This window comes from Microcaecilia unicolor, chromosome 4 (genome assembly GCF_901765095.1).
Source record: "Microcaecilia unicolor chromosome 4, aMicUni1.1, whole genome shotgun sequence".
NCBI lineage: Eukaryota > Metazoa > Chordata > Amphibia > Gymnophiona > Siphonopidae > Microcaecilia > Microcaecilia unicolor.
Genome location: NC_044034.1, coordinates 240,239,324 through 240,257,602, shown reverse-complemented (window position 1 = coordinate 240,257,602; position 18,279 = coordinate 240,239,324). Strand labels below are relative to the sequence as shown.

At 43.0% G+C, this 18,279-nt stretch overlaps 1 protein-coding gene across 1 annotated transcript in view; it reads right to left on the bottom strand.

Annotated features, from left to right (window-relative positions):
* SLC15A1 (solute carrier family 15 member 1) overlaps positions 1–18,279 on the bottom strand; it is a 178,212-nt gene that overhangs the window by 97,274 nt on the left and 62,659 nt on the right. Inside the window, 3 exon segments of the mRNA XM_030201355.1 lie at positions 1,094–1,213; positions 13,957–14,098; positions 14,187–14,271. Of these exon segments, the coding sequence (XP_030057215.1) occupies positions 1,094–1,213; positions 13,957–14,098; positions 14,187–14,271 (347 nt within the window).

The window sequence follows — 18,279 nt, the reverse complement described above, 5'->3', positions numbered from 1 at the left end:
AATCACCATTATAGTAATTGGAGCTTAGTGCCCATCAGGGGTGTAGCCAGACTTCGGCGGGAGAGGGGTCCACAGCCCGAGAGTGAGGGGGCACTTTTAGCTCCCCCCTTGCGCCACCAACCCCCGCCGCCGCCGCACCACCACCAACTTCGACCCCCCCCCCCCCCGCACTCTCTCAACCCCCCTCCCGCCTCCAACCCTCCCTCGCTGCCGCCGTCACCTACCTTTGCTGGAGGGGGACCCCAATCCCCGCCAGCCGAGGTCCTCTTGCAGGACGTCAGACTCAGAAACAGAACGAAGCCTTGCGCCGGAAGAAGAGAGCCTCGGCTGACAGGGGTTGGGGTCCTCCGCCAGCAAAGGTAGCCCCGGCGACAGCAGGGGAGGGTTGGCGGTGGGAGGGGGGGGTCAAGAGGGTCATCGGCAGGGGGGGATCCAGGGCCAAATCTACGAGGGCCCAGGCCCCCTGGCTCCACGTAGCTATGCCACTGGTGCCCATATTTTTCATGCCTAATTTTTGGCACTCTTCTTGAATCTATTTCTTACTGTGCACATTAGTATATGCTTTTTAAAATGTGCATGTCCATGCATGCAAGGAATATCATATGAAAAGAGAGATTACTAGGCTAATGCAAAATATCACAGAACATCTCATCCTCCATGATTTATAGCAAGTTCTTGCTAACTGGATGCTGTATCATACCTGCTGGAACCTGGTATTAACTTAACTTCAGCAGGTTACTAAATGAAGGCAGTAAGAAATTATTTACACATGAACATTCGTACCACAATTATATCTTCTCAAATGAAACACAGACACATCTCCACAACTCACACAATATAGAAGGCATGGAACTTTCATACTGGTGGGTAATGGGAGGACACCAAAGTTATCTATCACAGGGACACCTCACTGGCAAAAAGAAGTTGTGGGAAAAGTAGGTATAGATTAGAAGGGATATGGACATCTGCCACAAAAGTGAACCCCTTTGCAACATTCAATACATCCTTTTCCTATTTCCTTCTCAAGTTTGTCTCTTCTTCCTTCCCTGGAACATTTAAGAAAAGCATGTTTGTTTTTTTTACTAAGGCTTACATATGTACATCGATTGAATCTGGAACTCCATCCCTGTTGCTGTCTGTGATGTCATGAATGGAACTGACAGCCATGAGTGCCTGGCCAAGTACATAAACAATGGACAGATATATGATAGTCCTGTCAGGAGAGAGAAAAATATAAACAGTCTTTTTTAACTGCACCTATACCTCAGTCAGCCTCTTTGTGCATACACAGTGTTTTTGTTTTACTATAAATATATTCAGTGACTGTCAAAATGTTAGATATATTTCAAAAAAACAAAGGAAGAACATTATTGTTACCTATGATGCGATTTGGGAACAATGTACTAAGAAAAAAAATTCATGGCTTTATGAACGTGTTGTAAAGCTGGCTAGTTGATTTTAAAAATCTTAACTAAATTTCACCAGGAAATAGTAGGTGATATTTTTTTGGTCAGAGTAATTAGACCTACCTTAATACAGTATATATTGACAAGCTATCAAGAATGATTCTCTCTTCAATCAGGTCAGGGAAAAAAACAATGCAGTTACACTGGGTAGGGCTCTTCTACAAAACTGCGCTAGTATTGCCACGCAGCAATGCCGACAAGCCGATTCAAAGTGAATGGGCTTTGAAAGCATTGCCGCACCAAGGGCTGATAAACCTGGTCCTGGAGGCACCCCAGCCAGTCAGGTTTTCAGGATATCCTCAATAGATATTCATGAGAGAGATTGGCATGCAGTGGAGACAGTGAATGTAAATCTCTCTCATCACTATTCATTGTAGATATCCTGAAAACCTGACTGGCTGGGGTGATCCAGGACCAGGTTGGAAACCACTGCCCTAAGTCTGATTTTTATTTATTTTGTAAAAAACGTATAGCCACACATTCTATATTCTAGGTTGAAAACAATAAAAACATACACAATTAAATGCATAACTAACATATAATAAAATAAACCAGAACATTCATCACCAGGCCTCAGCAAGCTTTATATAACATTAGATAAGTACAGTGGTCCACTGGATATCAAACCCTCTATAATAACCAGAAGATAACATTAATCAGTGCCACAGTTATAAAAGGAACTGTTGAAAGCCTTCCAAAACAGGTAAGCCTTGAATTGTTTCCTAAAGACTGTATGTTTTTACCAGAACGAGAAAACCTAAGGAAAGTTATAAAGGATCTTCAATCCCTATTTCTAGAGGATGAAATCACTAAAAGAAATATTTCCTGCCCTTTCCCTCTCATTGCACCAGTTGTAACCTTCCCCAAACCACCTTACCTGAAACAAGAACTTACAAGGAGTAAAAAAACAAAAAACAAAACCCAGAACCCCAAATAGATGAAAATAGCACAAAACCTTACAAGACACCACAATGCAAGTTAAGCCAGCTCATGGGGCTCATTTTTGAAACAGAGAAACATCCAAAAGTACAAACTACTACTACTACTACTACTATTTAGCATTTCTATAGCGCTACAAGGCGTACGCAGCGCTGCACAAACATAGAAGAAGAAAGACAGTCCCTGCTCAAAGAGCTTACAATCTAATAGACAAAAAATAAATAAAGTAAGCAAATCAAATCAATTAATGTGAACGGGAAGGAAGAGAGGAGGGTAAGTGGAGGCGAGTGGTTACAAGTGGTTACGAGTCAAAAGCAATGTTAAAGAGGTGGGCTTTCAGTCTAGATTTAAAGGTGGCCAAGGATGGGCAAGACGTAGGGGCTCAAGAAGTTTATTCCAGCATAGGGGTGCAGCGAGACAGAAGGCGCGAAGTCTGGAGTTGGCAGTAGTAGGAGAAGGGAACAGATAAGAAGGATTTATCCATGGAGCGGAGTGCACGGGAAGGGGTGTAGGGAAGGACGAGTGTGGAGAGATACTGGGGAGCAGCAGAGTGAGTACATTATAGGTTAATAGAAGAAGTTTGAACAGGATGCGAAAATGGATAGGGAGCCAGTGAAGGGTCTTGAGGAGAGGGGTAGTATGAGTAAGCGACCCTGGTGGAAGGACAAGACGGGCAGCAGAGTTTTAGAGGTCTAGATTTAAAGGTGGCCAAGGATGGGGCAAGACGTAGGGGCTCAAGAAGTTTATTCCAGGCATAGGGTTGCAGCGAGACAGAAGGCGCGAAGTCTGGAGTTGGCAGTAGTGGAGAAGGGAACAGATAAGAAGGATTTATCCATGGAGCGGAGTGCACGGGAAGGGGTGTAGGGAAGGACGAGTGTGGAGAGATACTGGGGAGCAGCAGACGTGAGTACATTTATAGGTTAATAGAAGAAGTTTGAACAGGATGCGGAAAATGGATAGGGAGCCAGTGAAGGGTCTTGAGGAGAGGGGTAGTATGAGTAAAGCGACCCTGGTGGAAGACAAGACGGGCAGCAGAGTTTTGAACCGACTGGAGGGGGGAGAGGTGACTAAGTGGGAGGCCAGCAAGAAGCAGATTGCAGTAGTCTAAACGAGAGGTGACAAGCGGCAGGCGGACAATTTTTTGTCCAAAATGTCCAAATCTTTATTATTGAAACCCATTTTTTTAAAGATGTTTTTCTATGCGGTTCATCTGCAGCGCACCCAGATCACAAGGGGGACGTGTTGGTAGCAGGATTCGGACATTCCCAAAACTTGGATGTTCTTCTGTCTTAATGGAACAAAGCAAAAACGTAAAGAGCTAAAAGTTAGGCATTTTGGTCTAGACCTGGTTCAATCATGACTAAGTTACAAAAAGGTGCCCTAAATGACCAGGTAACCACTGGAGGGATTAAGGCATGACCCTCCTTCTGTATGAGTGGTCAGTACCCTCTTACACCCCACCCCCACCCCCAAAGATGTGAAAGAAACAGTACATACCAGCCTCTAGGACAGCATCAGATGTTATGGCCAGTCCTATTAGAGCAGCAAGCAGGTCCCTGGAGTAGTCTAGTGGTGCAGTGCACTGTAAAGAAGGGCACCCAGGCCCATATCTCACTCTAACATTTACACTTGTGGTGGAAAGTGTGAGCCCTCCAAAATCCCACCAAAAATCTACTGTACCCACATATAAGTGACACCTACAGATGTAAGGGCTATTGTAGTGGTGAATAGTTGGGTACAGTAGGTTTTTGGTGGATTTTAGAGGGCTCCCCATACAATATAAAGGGGTAATGGTGAGATGTGTACCTTGGAACCTTTATGTGAAGTCCACTGCAACGCCCCTAGGGTGCCCCACTGCTCTGCTGAGATGTCTGCGTGGCCAGTCTACTAAGAATGCTGACTCCCCCATACATCCCAATGGCTTGTTTTTGTGCATTTTTCCCTTGAACTTTTCTTTCCAAAAATGATCACAAAAGAAAACATACAAAGCACAAAACATCTACAAAATATCCAGGAAATGGCTAATTTCAAAACACCACTTGATTTTGGTGTTTTCGGCAAATCGTCCAAAATCGAATTAGACGTCATATCCAAAATGCTCCTCCACATCACAGGACCTGACAGCTACCCTCATGGGAAAATATTTGAAGGAAAGGCTCAAATTCATGCGTCCCTATGAATGTGGTGTATATGATCCAAACAAATAATGTGAAAAGGGGATACTACATTGGAGAAAGAAGCGAAAAATTGAGGACACATCAATTTTCATATAGATACATTTACTATTACGAAAAGAAACAGAATGTCTATGCCAACGACATACAGATTATCACCACTCATAATGGACATGTGGAGGAGTGGCCTAGTGGTTAGAGTGGTGGACTTTGGTCCTGGGGAACTGGGTTCGATTCCCACTACAGGCACAGGCAGCTCCTTGTGACTCTGAGCAAGTCACTTACCCTCCATTGCCCCAGGTACAAATAAGTGCCTGTATATAATATGTAAGCTGCATTGAACCTGCTATGAGTGGGAAAGTGCAGGGTACAAATGTAACAAAAAAAATATTCTGATCTCAATGCCAAACTTCTTACAATAGCTAGTTGGCTTCGACTGGAAAAACTTTAGCTAAATCCAGAGAAAATACTTTCTTTAGCCCTGTCTCGTACCACTGGTCCTAGTTGTGATCTTCCCATCTTCCCCACTGCAGGATCTCCCGGTCATTTTCAGCCATTAAAAAAAATTCTTGCGGTCATCTTTGACACTAATCTTATCATTTCACTCCCCACATTTCTAATGATCATTCTTTAAGCTCAGGATAATCTTTTCAGTTGACATCTATTCACAAAGCAAGCACTTTGAATATTTATTCATTCTTTAGTCGTTACCAACTTAGGGTCCTGTTTACTAAGCAGCACTAAGGGTGTGTTAGCATTTTAGCGCATGCTAATGATTACACACACTAAATGATAAGTCGCCCAAAGGCACATACAGTGGTGGAAATAAGTATTTGATCCCTTGCTGATTTTGTAAGTTTTGCCCACTGACAAAGACCTGAGCAGCCCATAATGAAGGGTAGGTATTTGGTAACAGTGAGAGATAGCACCATCAACAAATTAAATCCGGAAAATCACATTGTGGAAAGTATATGAATTATTTGCATTCTGCAGAGGGAAATAAGTATTTAATCCCTCTGGCAAACAAAGACCTAATACTGGTGGCAAACCCTGTTGCAAGCACAGCGGTCAGACGTCTTCTGTAGTTGATGATGAGGTTTGCACACATGTCAGGAGGAATTTGGTCCATCCTCTTGCAGATCATCTCTAAATCATTAAGAGTTCTGGGCTGTCGCTTGGCAACTCGCCGCTTCAGCTCCCTCCATAAGTTTTCAATGGGATTAAGGTCTGGTGACTGGCTAGGCCACTCCATGACCCTAATGTGCTTCTTCTGAGCCACTCCTTTGTTGCCTTGGCTGTATGTTTTGGGTCATGGTCGTGCTGGAAGACCCAGCCACGACCCATTTTAAGGCCCCTGGCGATGGAAGGAGGTGTCACTCAGAATTGTACGGTACATGGCCCATCCATTCTCCCATTGATGCGGTGAAGTAGTCCTGTGCCCTTAGCAGAGAAACACCCCCAAAACATAACATTTCCACCTCCATGCTTGACAGTGGGGACGGTGTTCTTTGGGTCATAGGCAGCATTTCTCTTCCTCCAAACACGGCGAGTTGAGTTCATGCCAAAGAGCTCAATTTTTGTCTCATCTGACCACAGCACCTTCTCCCAATCACTCTCGGCATCATCCAGGTGTTCACTGGCAAACTTCAGACGGGCCGTCACATGTGCCTTCCGGAGCAGGGGGACCTTGCGGGCACTGCAGGATTGCAATCCGTTATGTCGTAATGTGTTACCAATGGTTTTCGCTGTGACAGTGGTCCCAGCTGCCTTGAGATCATTGACATGTTCCCCCATTGTAGTTGTAGGCTGATTTCTAACCTTCCTCATGATCAAGGATACCCCACGAGGTGAGATTTTGCGTGGAGCCCCAGATCTTTGTCGATTGACAGTCATTTTGTACTTCTTCCATTTTCTTACTATGGCACCAACAGTTGTCTCCTTCTCGCCCAGCGTCTTACTGATGGTTTTGTAGCCACATTCCAGCCTTGTGCAGGTGTATGATCTTGTCCCTGACATCCTTAGACAGCTCCTTGCTCTTGGCCATTTTGTAGAGTTAGAGTCTGACTGATTCACTGAGTCTGTGGACAGGTGTCTTTCATACAGGTGACCATTGCCGACAGCTGTCTGTCATGCAGGTAACGAGTTGATTTGGAGCATCTACCTGTCTGTAGGGGCCAGATCTCTTACTGGTTGGTGGGGGATCAAATACTTATTTCCCTCTGCAGAATGCAAATAAATTCATATACTTTCCACAATGTGATTTTCCGGATTTAATTTGTGATGTGCTATCTCTCACTGTTACCAATAACCTACCCTTCAATTATGGGCTGCTCATGTCTTTGTCAGTGGGCAAACTTACAAAATCAGCAAGGGATCAAATACTTATTTCCACCACTGTATGGGTGACTCTAGCGTTTATCACACAGTAATTTTAGCATGCGCTAAAAACGTTAGTGCATCTTAGTAGACAGGGCCATTAGATTATTGCAATAGTCTTCTTCAGGGATCAAAGGTGTCAGAACTCAAATGCCTTTAACTGGCGCAGAACATGGCAATTAGATTACTGACACGCTGTAAAAAACACTACTATATGTATCTGGATTTTTAAAAGACATTTGACAACGTACCTCATGAAAGACTCCTGAGGAAATTAGAAAGTCATGTCCTATTATGGATTAAGAACTAGCTAAAGATAGATAGTGGGGTTCCCCGCTTTGTGCTGGGACTGCTGCTTTTCAACATATTTATAATGAGTCTAGAGATAGGAATAATTAGTGAGGTAATACATTTGCTGATGATACAAAGTTTTTAAATTGCAAGAGGATTGTGAAAAATTGCAAGAGGACCTTATGAGATTGGGAGACTGGGCATCCAAATGGCAGATGACGTTTAATGTGAGCAAGTGCAACATGATACATGTGGGAAAGAGGAACCCAAACTATAGCTACATGATGTCAGGTTCCACATTAGTAGTCACCGCCCAGGAAAAGGATCTAGGTGTCATCATCATTGATGATACGTTGAAATCCTCTGCTCATTGTGCAGTAATGTCTTTGTATAGCTCCATAGTGTGATCACACCTCGAATACTGTGTGCAATTCTGGTCACCGCATCTCAAAAAAGATATAGCGGAATTAGAAAAGGTACAGAGAAGGGCGACGAAAATGATAAACACAGAAATATGGCCTATCCAGGTCTACCCATCCATGCCATCTACTCTCTCTATTACTCCCTTAGAGATCATATGTACTTGTCCCTGAATTCAGATACTGTTTTAGTCTCTATCACTTCCACTGGGAGGCCGTTCCATGAATTCATCACCCTTTCTGTGAAGAAGTATTTCCTCAGGTTACTTCTGAGTTTATTCCCTTTCATCTTCACCCTATGCTATTCTATGCTAGAGCTCTTCAGCTTGGAGAAGAGGCAGCTGAGGGGAAATATGATAAAAGTCTATAAAATACTGAGTGGAACGGGTAGATGTGAATTGTTTGTTTAGTCTTTCCAAAAATACTAGGACTAGGGGCATGCAATGAAACTACTAAGTAGTAAATGTAAAACAAACCAGAGAAATAGTTTTGGGATTTTGCCAGGTATTTGTGACTGGATTGGCCACTGTTGGAAACAGGATACTAAGCTTGATGGACCTTTGGTCTGTCCCAGTATGGCAATGCTTATGTTCTTATGTTATCCCTCTGGAGAGACTGACCACAGTGAGATCATCTCTGTCCCTACTGGAAGCTTGCCCTCCCTCCAGGGTGTCTACCACTGAAGATCCTCTCACAACTTCATTGACTGTACTGAGTCATTCCAAACCCTTGCCAGAGGCCAGCGACTATCCAGCTTATTTTCAAAAGAGAAAAACGCCTATAGTGCGACCTAAATCGGGAGATAGACGTTTGTCTCGCAAAGGCGCCCAAATCGGTATAATCGAAAGCCGATTTTGGGCGTTTCCAACTGCACTCCGTTGCGGAAACGAATAAAGTTGACGGGGCGTGTCGGAGGCGTGGTGGAGGCGGAACTGGGGCGTGGTTATCAGCCGAGGAGAGATGGGCGTCTTTAGCTGATAATGGAAAAAAAAGGTGTTTTTAACCGCGATTTTGGGTCACTTTTTTTGGACCCTTTTTTTTCACGAACAAGTCCCAAAAAAGTGCTCCAACTGCCCAAATGACCACTGGAGGGAATCGGGGATGACCTCCCCGGACTCCCCCAGTGGTCACTAACCCCCTCCCAACAAAAAAAACCCCACTTTAAAAACTTTTTTTCCAGCCTCTATGCCAGCCTCAAATGCCGTACCCACCTCCATGACAACAGAATGTGTTCGATCCTGTCACAGCCTTTCCCTGGGTCAGATGTGGCTCTCGGGTGCAGTACAGGGTCACATCAGCATTGCATTGTGGTGGGTTGTAGGGTATTGGGCTCCGTGATTTCATTAGCTCGGATTAGGACGTTTTTGAGCTGGGCGTTTTTAGTTTCCATTATCGCTAAAAAAAAACAAACGCCCAGCTCAAAAACGTCCATTTTTTCAAAAATACGGTTCGGCCCGCCCCTTCACGGACCCGTTCTCAGAGATAAACGCCCATGGAGATAGGCGTTTCCGTTCGATTATGCCCCTCTCTGTCTCCCAATCTTCAAACTTGGCTGCTTAGACTACATTGGCCCCTCAGCCCTAGGGAAATCTCTGAGCTCCTGCCCTGCAGTACCCTGTATCTGCTTCAACATAAAAGCCTTGTGCAGCATTAACTCAAATTTGGGGGGAAGTGGAACCCTTCAGTTTGTTCTGTCTCTGAGCCCTGCAACAGGGAGCTAGCCAATGCTGCCCAGGCAAATCCTGCCTCTCTAAACCCCACTGAGGGGCCAGAATGGGGAAAGGAGCAATGATCAAATCCTTTGAGCCATCGGAAGACAAAATGGCAGTTTGTACCTCACTTTTTCCTGTCCATATATGGCTGGGAGCTGAACTAGCAGCCCCCACTCCCTGTGACTCATCAGCCATTTGCTGCACCACTGATCCTGCTGCCAATTGCGAGCTGCAGCTTGTACCTCTGTGACACACATTACAAGCTCCCACAAGAGTGGAACACCATTTCACATGCTCTGAGGGCAACTCCTTGAATCTATAAGCCTCCCCCCCCCCTATGGCCCTAACTTGCACCTCCCAGAAGACCTGACCATTGAGGGAAAAACAGCAGCTTGATCTCCACTGTCATCTCATTCTGCTACTGCTACTGCACTGTTCCTGTTGTAGAAATCAGCACTTCAGTGGCTCCCTGGGCTCCTACTAGAAACCTCTCAAAGAAACACACATAGCAGGTAAAGGACTTCTCTTCTGCTACTGAAGCTGTCCGGGCTCACACCAACGCGGATTCTGATATCTTGAAATATATCCAGTCCCTCTGTGGGGGAGAGGGAGGGGGAAGAGGGGAAAGGAGAATAACCCAGAAGCCCTAGGAACTCTCTCCTGCTGCCAAAATAGCACTGCAGGTCTGTGCACTAGGAAAAAGGAGCATAGGCGATAAACCCCTTGAACTTGCTTTTTTATTTCTTTCTTTTAACAGGTAAGAAAAAAAGGAAGAGGGGAAGAAGATGGAAAGAGACAAAAGAGCTATATGAGAAGAAAAGCTTCTCAAACTGGCAGGATCCACTTAGACATGAAAAGGACCTGGACTGCTCCAGCTATTCCCAGCACACTGGATCCCTTCTACCACTCCTGCTAAACTGGTTGACCAGTTTTCCAACTGGGCCCAGAAACTATCTCACCAGATCAGCCCTGTGCTGCACAGGATGCCCATCAGCATCTGCTTGAGGCAGAGAATACTGGTTTGCTGAGCTGCATGGAGATTCTTATAGTGGAAGGGGGAAAGGGAAATGGGACTTGATATACCGCCTTTCTGAGGTTTTTGCAACTACATTCAAAGCGGTTACATATATTCTGGTACTTATTTGTACCAGGGGCAATGGAGGGTTAAGTGACTTGCCCAGAGATCACAGCTTGTAAGTCTTTGTCTCCATCTGATGGTGAGGGGCATAACCTATTAGTTCTAGACTGATCTGGTGGATGAAAAGGAAAATTTATATATTGGGGCAGATACTTAAACCATCTTCAGGACTGGTTAAATGTCCATGCCCAACACTTACACTACCCCACTTTCTTTAGGCTGCTTTTAACTTTTAAGCTCTTATTCACCTGTACAATCCCCATGGTGTTTAATAATACCCATGACGTATATAAACTCCCTAATCTCTTATTTGTCCTATTCGTCTGTCTTGAATAGACTGTAAGCTTTGTTGAACAGGGAATGTCTCATCAGTTTGTGTACAGTACAGTGCAGTGTATGTTTAGTACCACCATAGAAATGATAAGTAATATAGTATTTAATAAGACATGTAGGTGCCTACTGTCTTTATACAGCAGGTTTCACATAATGGTATTTTAACTAGGCTCCCGTTTTCAAAGAAATGTTTAGGTATCTTAAAGAGTTACCTAGATGAATGTTTGATGTTGAAAATCCTTCCACCACATCCAGTTCTGCTGGCCACATAAATTTGACTACATAAATTTGACTGCACAAATTTGATTGCACAAATTCTAGTTTGTTAATTAAAGGTGGCACTTGGGGTGTTTCAAGGGCAAAATTTCGGTTTAGCTAGATTGCAATCTGGTTAAATGCAACCAATTATTTCCTGATTTTGTGAAATTAGATCTTGCCCAATTTCTATTCTGTCCCCTCAATAGGGGTCTTTCTAAACAAAGGGCCCTGATTACTAAGGTGCACTAGCGTTTTTAGAGCATGCTACAATTAGCGCATGGTAAACGCTAGAGTCGCCCATATGTTCCTTTGGGCAACTTTAGCATTTAGTGCTTGCTAATCATTAGTGTGTGCTTAAAATGCTAGTGTACCCTTAGTGCTGCTTAATAAACAGGGCACAAAGTTTCTTGTTTATTTTTATTTTTCGAAATCTGAATTGCCTATTTTGATTTGTTATATTTTCTTAGCAAGAAGTTACATTTTCTTGTACATTGTTTAAAATTGCATAAATAAATAAACAAACAAACATAACCAATTAGGGGGCCCTTTTACTAAGCCGCATAAGTGCTTACCGCGCGCACAATGCACGCCAATTCCGAGATACCGCCCGGACAGTAATTTCATTTTTGACATGAAAATATTTGTATTTTCTGGCATGTAAGCGGTAATCGGCATTTGGACACGTGTGACCATTACCACCCCCGGCTAACGCGTGAGACCTTACCACTAAGTCAATGGCTGATGGTAAGGTCTCAGACCCAAAATGGACATGCACCAATTTTCATTTTGCCAAACGTCCATTTTCAGCCCCCCAAAAGGCATTTTTTTACAGGTGCGCTGAAAAATTATTCTGCGTGCGGCCAAAACACACACCTATACTACTGCAAGCCACTTTCAGCGCACCTTAGTAAAATGACCCCTAGGTCGATCTGCACTAAAATAACGGTCTACATTTATCCAGAAATGTTTATTTATTTAGTATAAATATTATATGGAGTTTTTTCAGTCCTATGATATGGGTAATGTACCAAAGGAGTTCCCTTGGGATTGAATAATTCTGCTGAGGTCTTTTTCTTCATATAACAGGAGTTCTTGATTCCTGATTAAAATATTTTGAACAGATTAGGTTTTGGAGATAGTATTTTGTTTTTCTTTCTGTATCCATTTGTTGGTTTTGTATATAAGTACATACTTACATTCAGATATTACATTTAGGTACTCATTTTCAAAACATATAGACCTACAAAAGTTATGTAGAAGAGCATTTTCGATATGACGTCTAAGTCTGACTTTGGACATTTTGCTCAAAACGTCCAGAATCCAAGTGGCGAATATAGCAATTTTTGAAACTGCAAAACGTATATCTTTATTTTTTTTTTTCAAAAATGGCCACTTTCTAGATGTTTTTGTGCCCTGTGCATTTATATTTTTGGTCCATTTCCGGAAAAAAAAAGTCCAAGTGAAAAACACACAAAATCAAGCCATTGGGATGTAGAAGGAGCCAACATTCTTAGTAGACTGCCACACAGACATCCCAGCAGAGCAGTGGGGCACCCTAGGGGCACTGCAGTGGACTTCACATAAAAGCTCCCAAGTACACATCTCACCATTACCCCCTTATATTGTATGGTGAGCTCTCCAAAACCCACCAAAGCCTACTGTACCCAACTATGCACACTTAAACATCCCTTATGTCTCATTTTCCACTCTAAGTGTAACAGTTAAGAGTGGATTATGGGCCTGGGTCCCCTTCTCCACAGTGCACTGTACTGACCACTAGGCTACTCTAGGGACCTGCTTGGTGCTCTAATAGAACTGGCCATAACATCTGAGACTGTCATACAGGCTAGTATGTAGTGTTTTTTTCACATCTTTGGGTGTGGGAGGGTGTCAGTGACCACTTTCGGAGTAAGGGGGAAGGGGTCATTTCTTTATTGCTCCAGTGGTCATCTAGGACACGTTTTGTGGCTTACTCGTTATTAAAACAGATCTAGCTCAAAACATCTTAGTTTTAGGCCTAGATGTTTTAGTTTTATTCCATTATGGCAGAAAAACATCCAAGTGTTAGTAACGGCCTAATCCCACCTCCAACATGCCCCAATATGAAACCTTGTGATTTGGATGCACTGCAGATGAACTGCATAGATAAACATCTGCACAAAAGGTTGAAAAAATAGCAATTTGAATTATTTGGCAAGCAAAATGTCCACATACTGCTTCATGCCACTTTTTAAACGTTTTTCTCTTTTGAAAATGAACCCCACAATAACCTATATAACTTTGTAAGTCTGTGTGATTTGACAATAAGCTTCTTAACTAATTAAGTTAATTTAATATCCAGTTACAGGGATCCAAATAAACATCTGGATAACCTTAACCAATCACTTGCTTGTAAATATCGGCCTCCAAATGTCTCCGTATAAGAGCATGAAGTTTTGCTTATTTGGATATCCCAATTTACGTTCATATTGGTTATTATAGATTGCAGCAAGTCATACAATGGAAAGAATTTTCTTTTCAATCACAAGTAAAATGTAGTGCTCTTGAATGGTCATTCTCTGCAAAGAAAACCCTGTACTTAAAGGCAAATAAAGAGAATAGTTAACTTATATAAGTAAGAATTCAATTTTCTGCAACCTAGATGTGTTTTAACTCCCCAAAATTTATAAAGGCCAGCAACCAATAAAGATGGATATGACTTGCTTACAAAACCATTCTCTTTTAAAAAACTGAATTATTGGTATTTTGATATTTCTGCTTGTGCATCTCAAGAAACAATGAGGAAAGGCAGCCTTAGTATGGGTTTTAGGTTAAAGCGGACAAGAGAAAGGGGAAATGAAAAGTACTTACTTGAATTTTCCCAGCCAGGAGTCAGCAATCATGGCTCCAAGGATTGGAGTCAAATAGCAAATAGCGACGAAAGTATGATAGATGACTGTAGAGAGGTTTTCATCCCAGTTTAGGAAATAGGTGAAGTATAGAACCAACACAGCTAAATGGGAAAATAAATGACTGATTAAAAAAACAGAGGCATACTATCTGTAAATCAAATCAAAAATGAAGACTAAGGGAGAAATTACCTCGCATTCCATAGTAAGAGAATCTTTCGCAGAATTCATTGATGACAATGAAGAAGATACTTATGGGATAACCAAAGCAAGTTGGCTAGAAAGGATATACAAAGATGCATAATGTGAATAGATTAAACAAATTCCATAACACAATTTTTTTTTCTGAGGAATTAATTCTACATCAGGAATCCCAAATCTACCAGAGCTTCCAAGATCTATCCAGGCCGTCTTTTCTCCTGCTTTCCAAATCCATTAACAATCTCCCAGAAAAGTGGTACCAACAAAAGGTGTGCAGTTGGCAAACAAGTAAGCAGTGCTGATTACAATGGGAGCACTAAAAGACCATCATTTTCTGACTCTGGGGCAGTTCCTCCTCCTTTTCTCATAGTATGAGCTTCTAGAGTAGAGAAGAAAACTACAGAGGCTCTAGGAGGGAAAGAAGAGGCATGAGGAAAGGATGCATATGGACAGGGAAGCCGCATTCTTTCAGTGTCCCCACTTTATCTCTACTTAAATATCCCCAAACTCTACAAAACTATGCTGTGAGACTTCTCTGTAGGGCTAACATGTCTGACCACATTTCCCCATTATTTATCTGACTGACTACATTGGCTTTCTATCATAAGTACACCACCTTGAATGAATTCCTTCAAAAAGGCTGTAAATAAAGCCTAATAAATTAATACATAAATAATATACGGGGTCTATATATAGGGCTTCTAAAATAAGGGCCTTGTGTGTAGGCATTCCTCAGGACATAGTCTGGGCGGAGCAGAAGTGGAGTTCTGATAAATTGGCATTATTTTGAAAAACATGAGTGTATACATGTAGAATACCTAAGTACATAAGTATTACCATACTGGGATAGACCAAAGGTCCATCAAGCCCAGGTTACAAGTACTTGGCAAGATCCCAAAACCGTACATTTTATGCTGCTTATCCTAGAAATAAGCAGTGGATTTTCCCCAAGTCCATTTTAATAATGCCTTACAGACTTTTCTTTCAGGAACCTATTCAAACCTTTTTTTTTTTAACCCCACTAAGCTAACTGCTTTTACTACATTCCCTGGCAAAGAATTACAGAGTTTAATTACACGTTGAGTGAAGAAATATTTTCTCTGATTTGTTTTAGATTTACTGTTTTGTAGCTTCATTGCGTGCCACCTAGTCCTAGTATTTTTGGAAAGAGTAAACAAGTGGTTCACGTCTACCTGTTCCACTCCACTCATTATTTTATAGACCTCTATCATATCTCCCCTCAGCCATCTTTTCTCCAAGCTGAAGAGCCCTAGCCGCTTTAGCCTTTCCTCACAGCGAAGTCATACCATCCCCTTTATCATTTTCATCACCCTTCTATGTACCTTTTCTAATTACACTATATTTTTTTGAGATGTGGTGACCAGAATTGCACACAATATTCAAGGTGCGGTCACACCATGGAGCGATACAAAGGCATTATAACATCCTTATTTTCAAATTCTGGATACTCTTCAAAATGTTGTCTTTAACTTACAAAGAGGGGCATAATCGAACGTCACCGGCGATCTATTTTGGCGGCGGTGTAACAGCTGGCTGGAACTGTTGGAGGAATAAGCTGCATGAATTAAAGACATGGGAATCTAGGGGGGGCAGGTTGTCCCCTGGAAGGCAGCGGAGGTTCCTTGCCATCTGGGATGCTTATTTGACCACACTTTCGCCATGGGCACGCAGTCAAGTTTTGAATAGATTTCAATGGGAAGGTTAGGAGGTGAAGAGCAAAGAAGGGGCATTGCATCGTTAGGGGAAGGTAAGAAGGGGGGAGGTGGGAAGAGAGGTTAGGGTTAGGAAGGGGGGAAGGGGGGGAATGAAGCGGAGATTGGTCGGGTTGGATTGTTTGGGTTAGAGCAGGTGGGAGTGAAGGGTAAAAGGGGGGGGGGTGGGATAATGTATGAGGAAGACTCAGTTCCCATTGTTTATTATGTTGGGCTGGCTTGAAGTGTTTATAATGGATTCAAGTACACAAAGAAGGTTGATGTATGTTGCCACTTTTCAATAAACTATTAAGTACAACATCACATAGGGAGGGGGAGGGGTTAAAAGGTTGATGACAGTAGATACATTCAATTGTTTCATATGTGTTCTTCTATTTGAACAGTTTATGCTTATATTTTTGGAGTATATGCATTGGTTTGTCATCAATAAAATTGTTATAAATTTAACTTTTTCAGTTCATCGTTGAACCATGGTGTCGAGTTATGCTTGCGTGGGGTTCTTGTTCATAATGGCGCAATTTCATCTAGTATGCTTTTGCATCTTTTGTCCCATTCTATGAGGTAGTAAATGGAGTCTGTTTGTGTTGCCCATTCGTTATTGTATATTAGTTTCCAGAATGTTTTCGTGTCTACTTGACCTCTTGTGCTGTAAGATGTGTGTTCTAGTATTTGTTGTATACCCTTCTTCCGCCAATGTAGGGATAAGTTTAGTTTGTAGTGGTCAGTCCAGGGTGTCTCTGTCCATTTCGTATTTGTTATTGTTAGGTTCTGGTCTGTTGAGAGTTTGCGTGAGATGAGATCAAGTGTGTGTCCTTTGACGTGGGTTGCTTGCATTTGTGGCCATTTGGGATTGCATAAACGGAGAAATTCCTTGCATTCTCATGCATTGATAGAGTTCGGGTCTTCTAAGTAAAGGTTGATATCTCCTAGTACTAGTGTATTGGAGTTGGTTACACATGTGTTTGAAATGAAGTCCATGAAGTTGGTCTGGCCTTCGTTCCAATTACCTGGAGGTCTGTAAAACAAGACACAATTCACATGACCACGTAGGGTTTTGTTGTGGATTCTGATTGAGGCAATTTCAAGTTGAGGTGTTATGGACTCAGCAGTGGTTTCGGTGGTAAAGTGGGACTGATAGATTAGTGCTATGCCTCCGCCTCTCTTTTCTTTTCTGGTCCAGTGTGTTATTTTGTATCCTGGAGGGCACAGGTCTAGGATTATAGGGTCCTTTTGGTCATGGATCAAAGTTTCAGTGAGGAAGAGTAGGTCAAGGTTTTCTGACATGATCCAGTCTGTTAGTATTGCTGTTTTATTTACAGCGGATCTGGCGTTGACGTAGCCCACTTGGATTGTTTGGAATGGGTCTTCTGTTTTTGGTGTTAAGTGGACTTTTGTTAGTTGTCATTTCTTTGTTGAGGTGAGCTTGTTTGGGTCCTTCTTTCCCTTCTGTTGTGGTTGTTCACATGTAAGTGTTCTTCCTTTGTTTAGGTTGTTAACAGTTTGGTGAGGTGTGGTGTATTTGATCAATCTATGATGATTGTGTAGTATGGGTATGATGTTGTTTTCTGCAAGTGGAGTGGTTAGTGTTAAGTGGATCAGTGTTAGGGAGTAGATTATTAAGAGTAGTTTGAGGGTATTCATTATGGTATATATTTCCTGTGGTTACTATTAAGACCGTGTTGCCCCAATCTACTCTCCTCACAAGCCTGCCTTCTCTGGTTGATCAAATGCAGTGCAAAAGGCTCCTTCTCAGGCACGCCCATCCTGCTGAAGGTGTCTTCAGTTCACTAACAATTATTCAGTTTTTACTTTGGTTTTTACTGTCAGGCCTTTCAAGCCTTGTCAGTTGTAAAGTCTCAATATCTTGAAATATAATAGATACTTTACTCACTGTCTGGTGATCGGATGCGTTGTCCAGGGCACAGAGACTCCGCAGCCCTGGAAGCTGTGTCTATGTTGGAGGTAGACACCAGAGGGGGGGGGGGGGGGCAGCAGCCTCAGGCTGCCACTACTGCTTTGCTGTGAGCCCCTCAGAACCTGTCTCCGGGGCCTCCGCCGCGGTGCCCCTTCTCCTCTTGTCGCTGCTGCTGTGCTCTGGTCTTGGTGCTGTCGACTGAGCCCTTGGCAGTTCCCTCGGAGAGCGTCCTCACGCCTTCATAACTCTGATGCTCCTGGGGCAGCTCCACCAGATAGTGCTCCCCTTTCCTGCTGCCATCTGAGGAACCGGCGGGTGGGCGAGGAGGCAGAGCTGGGCGCACGACCGCTTTCACACAGCCCGTGTGGTCCCCCATGGGAGACGCTTGATCGTCTCTCCCTGCTCTGGGTGGGCAGGTGGGTGAGGAGGCAGAGTC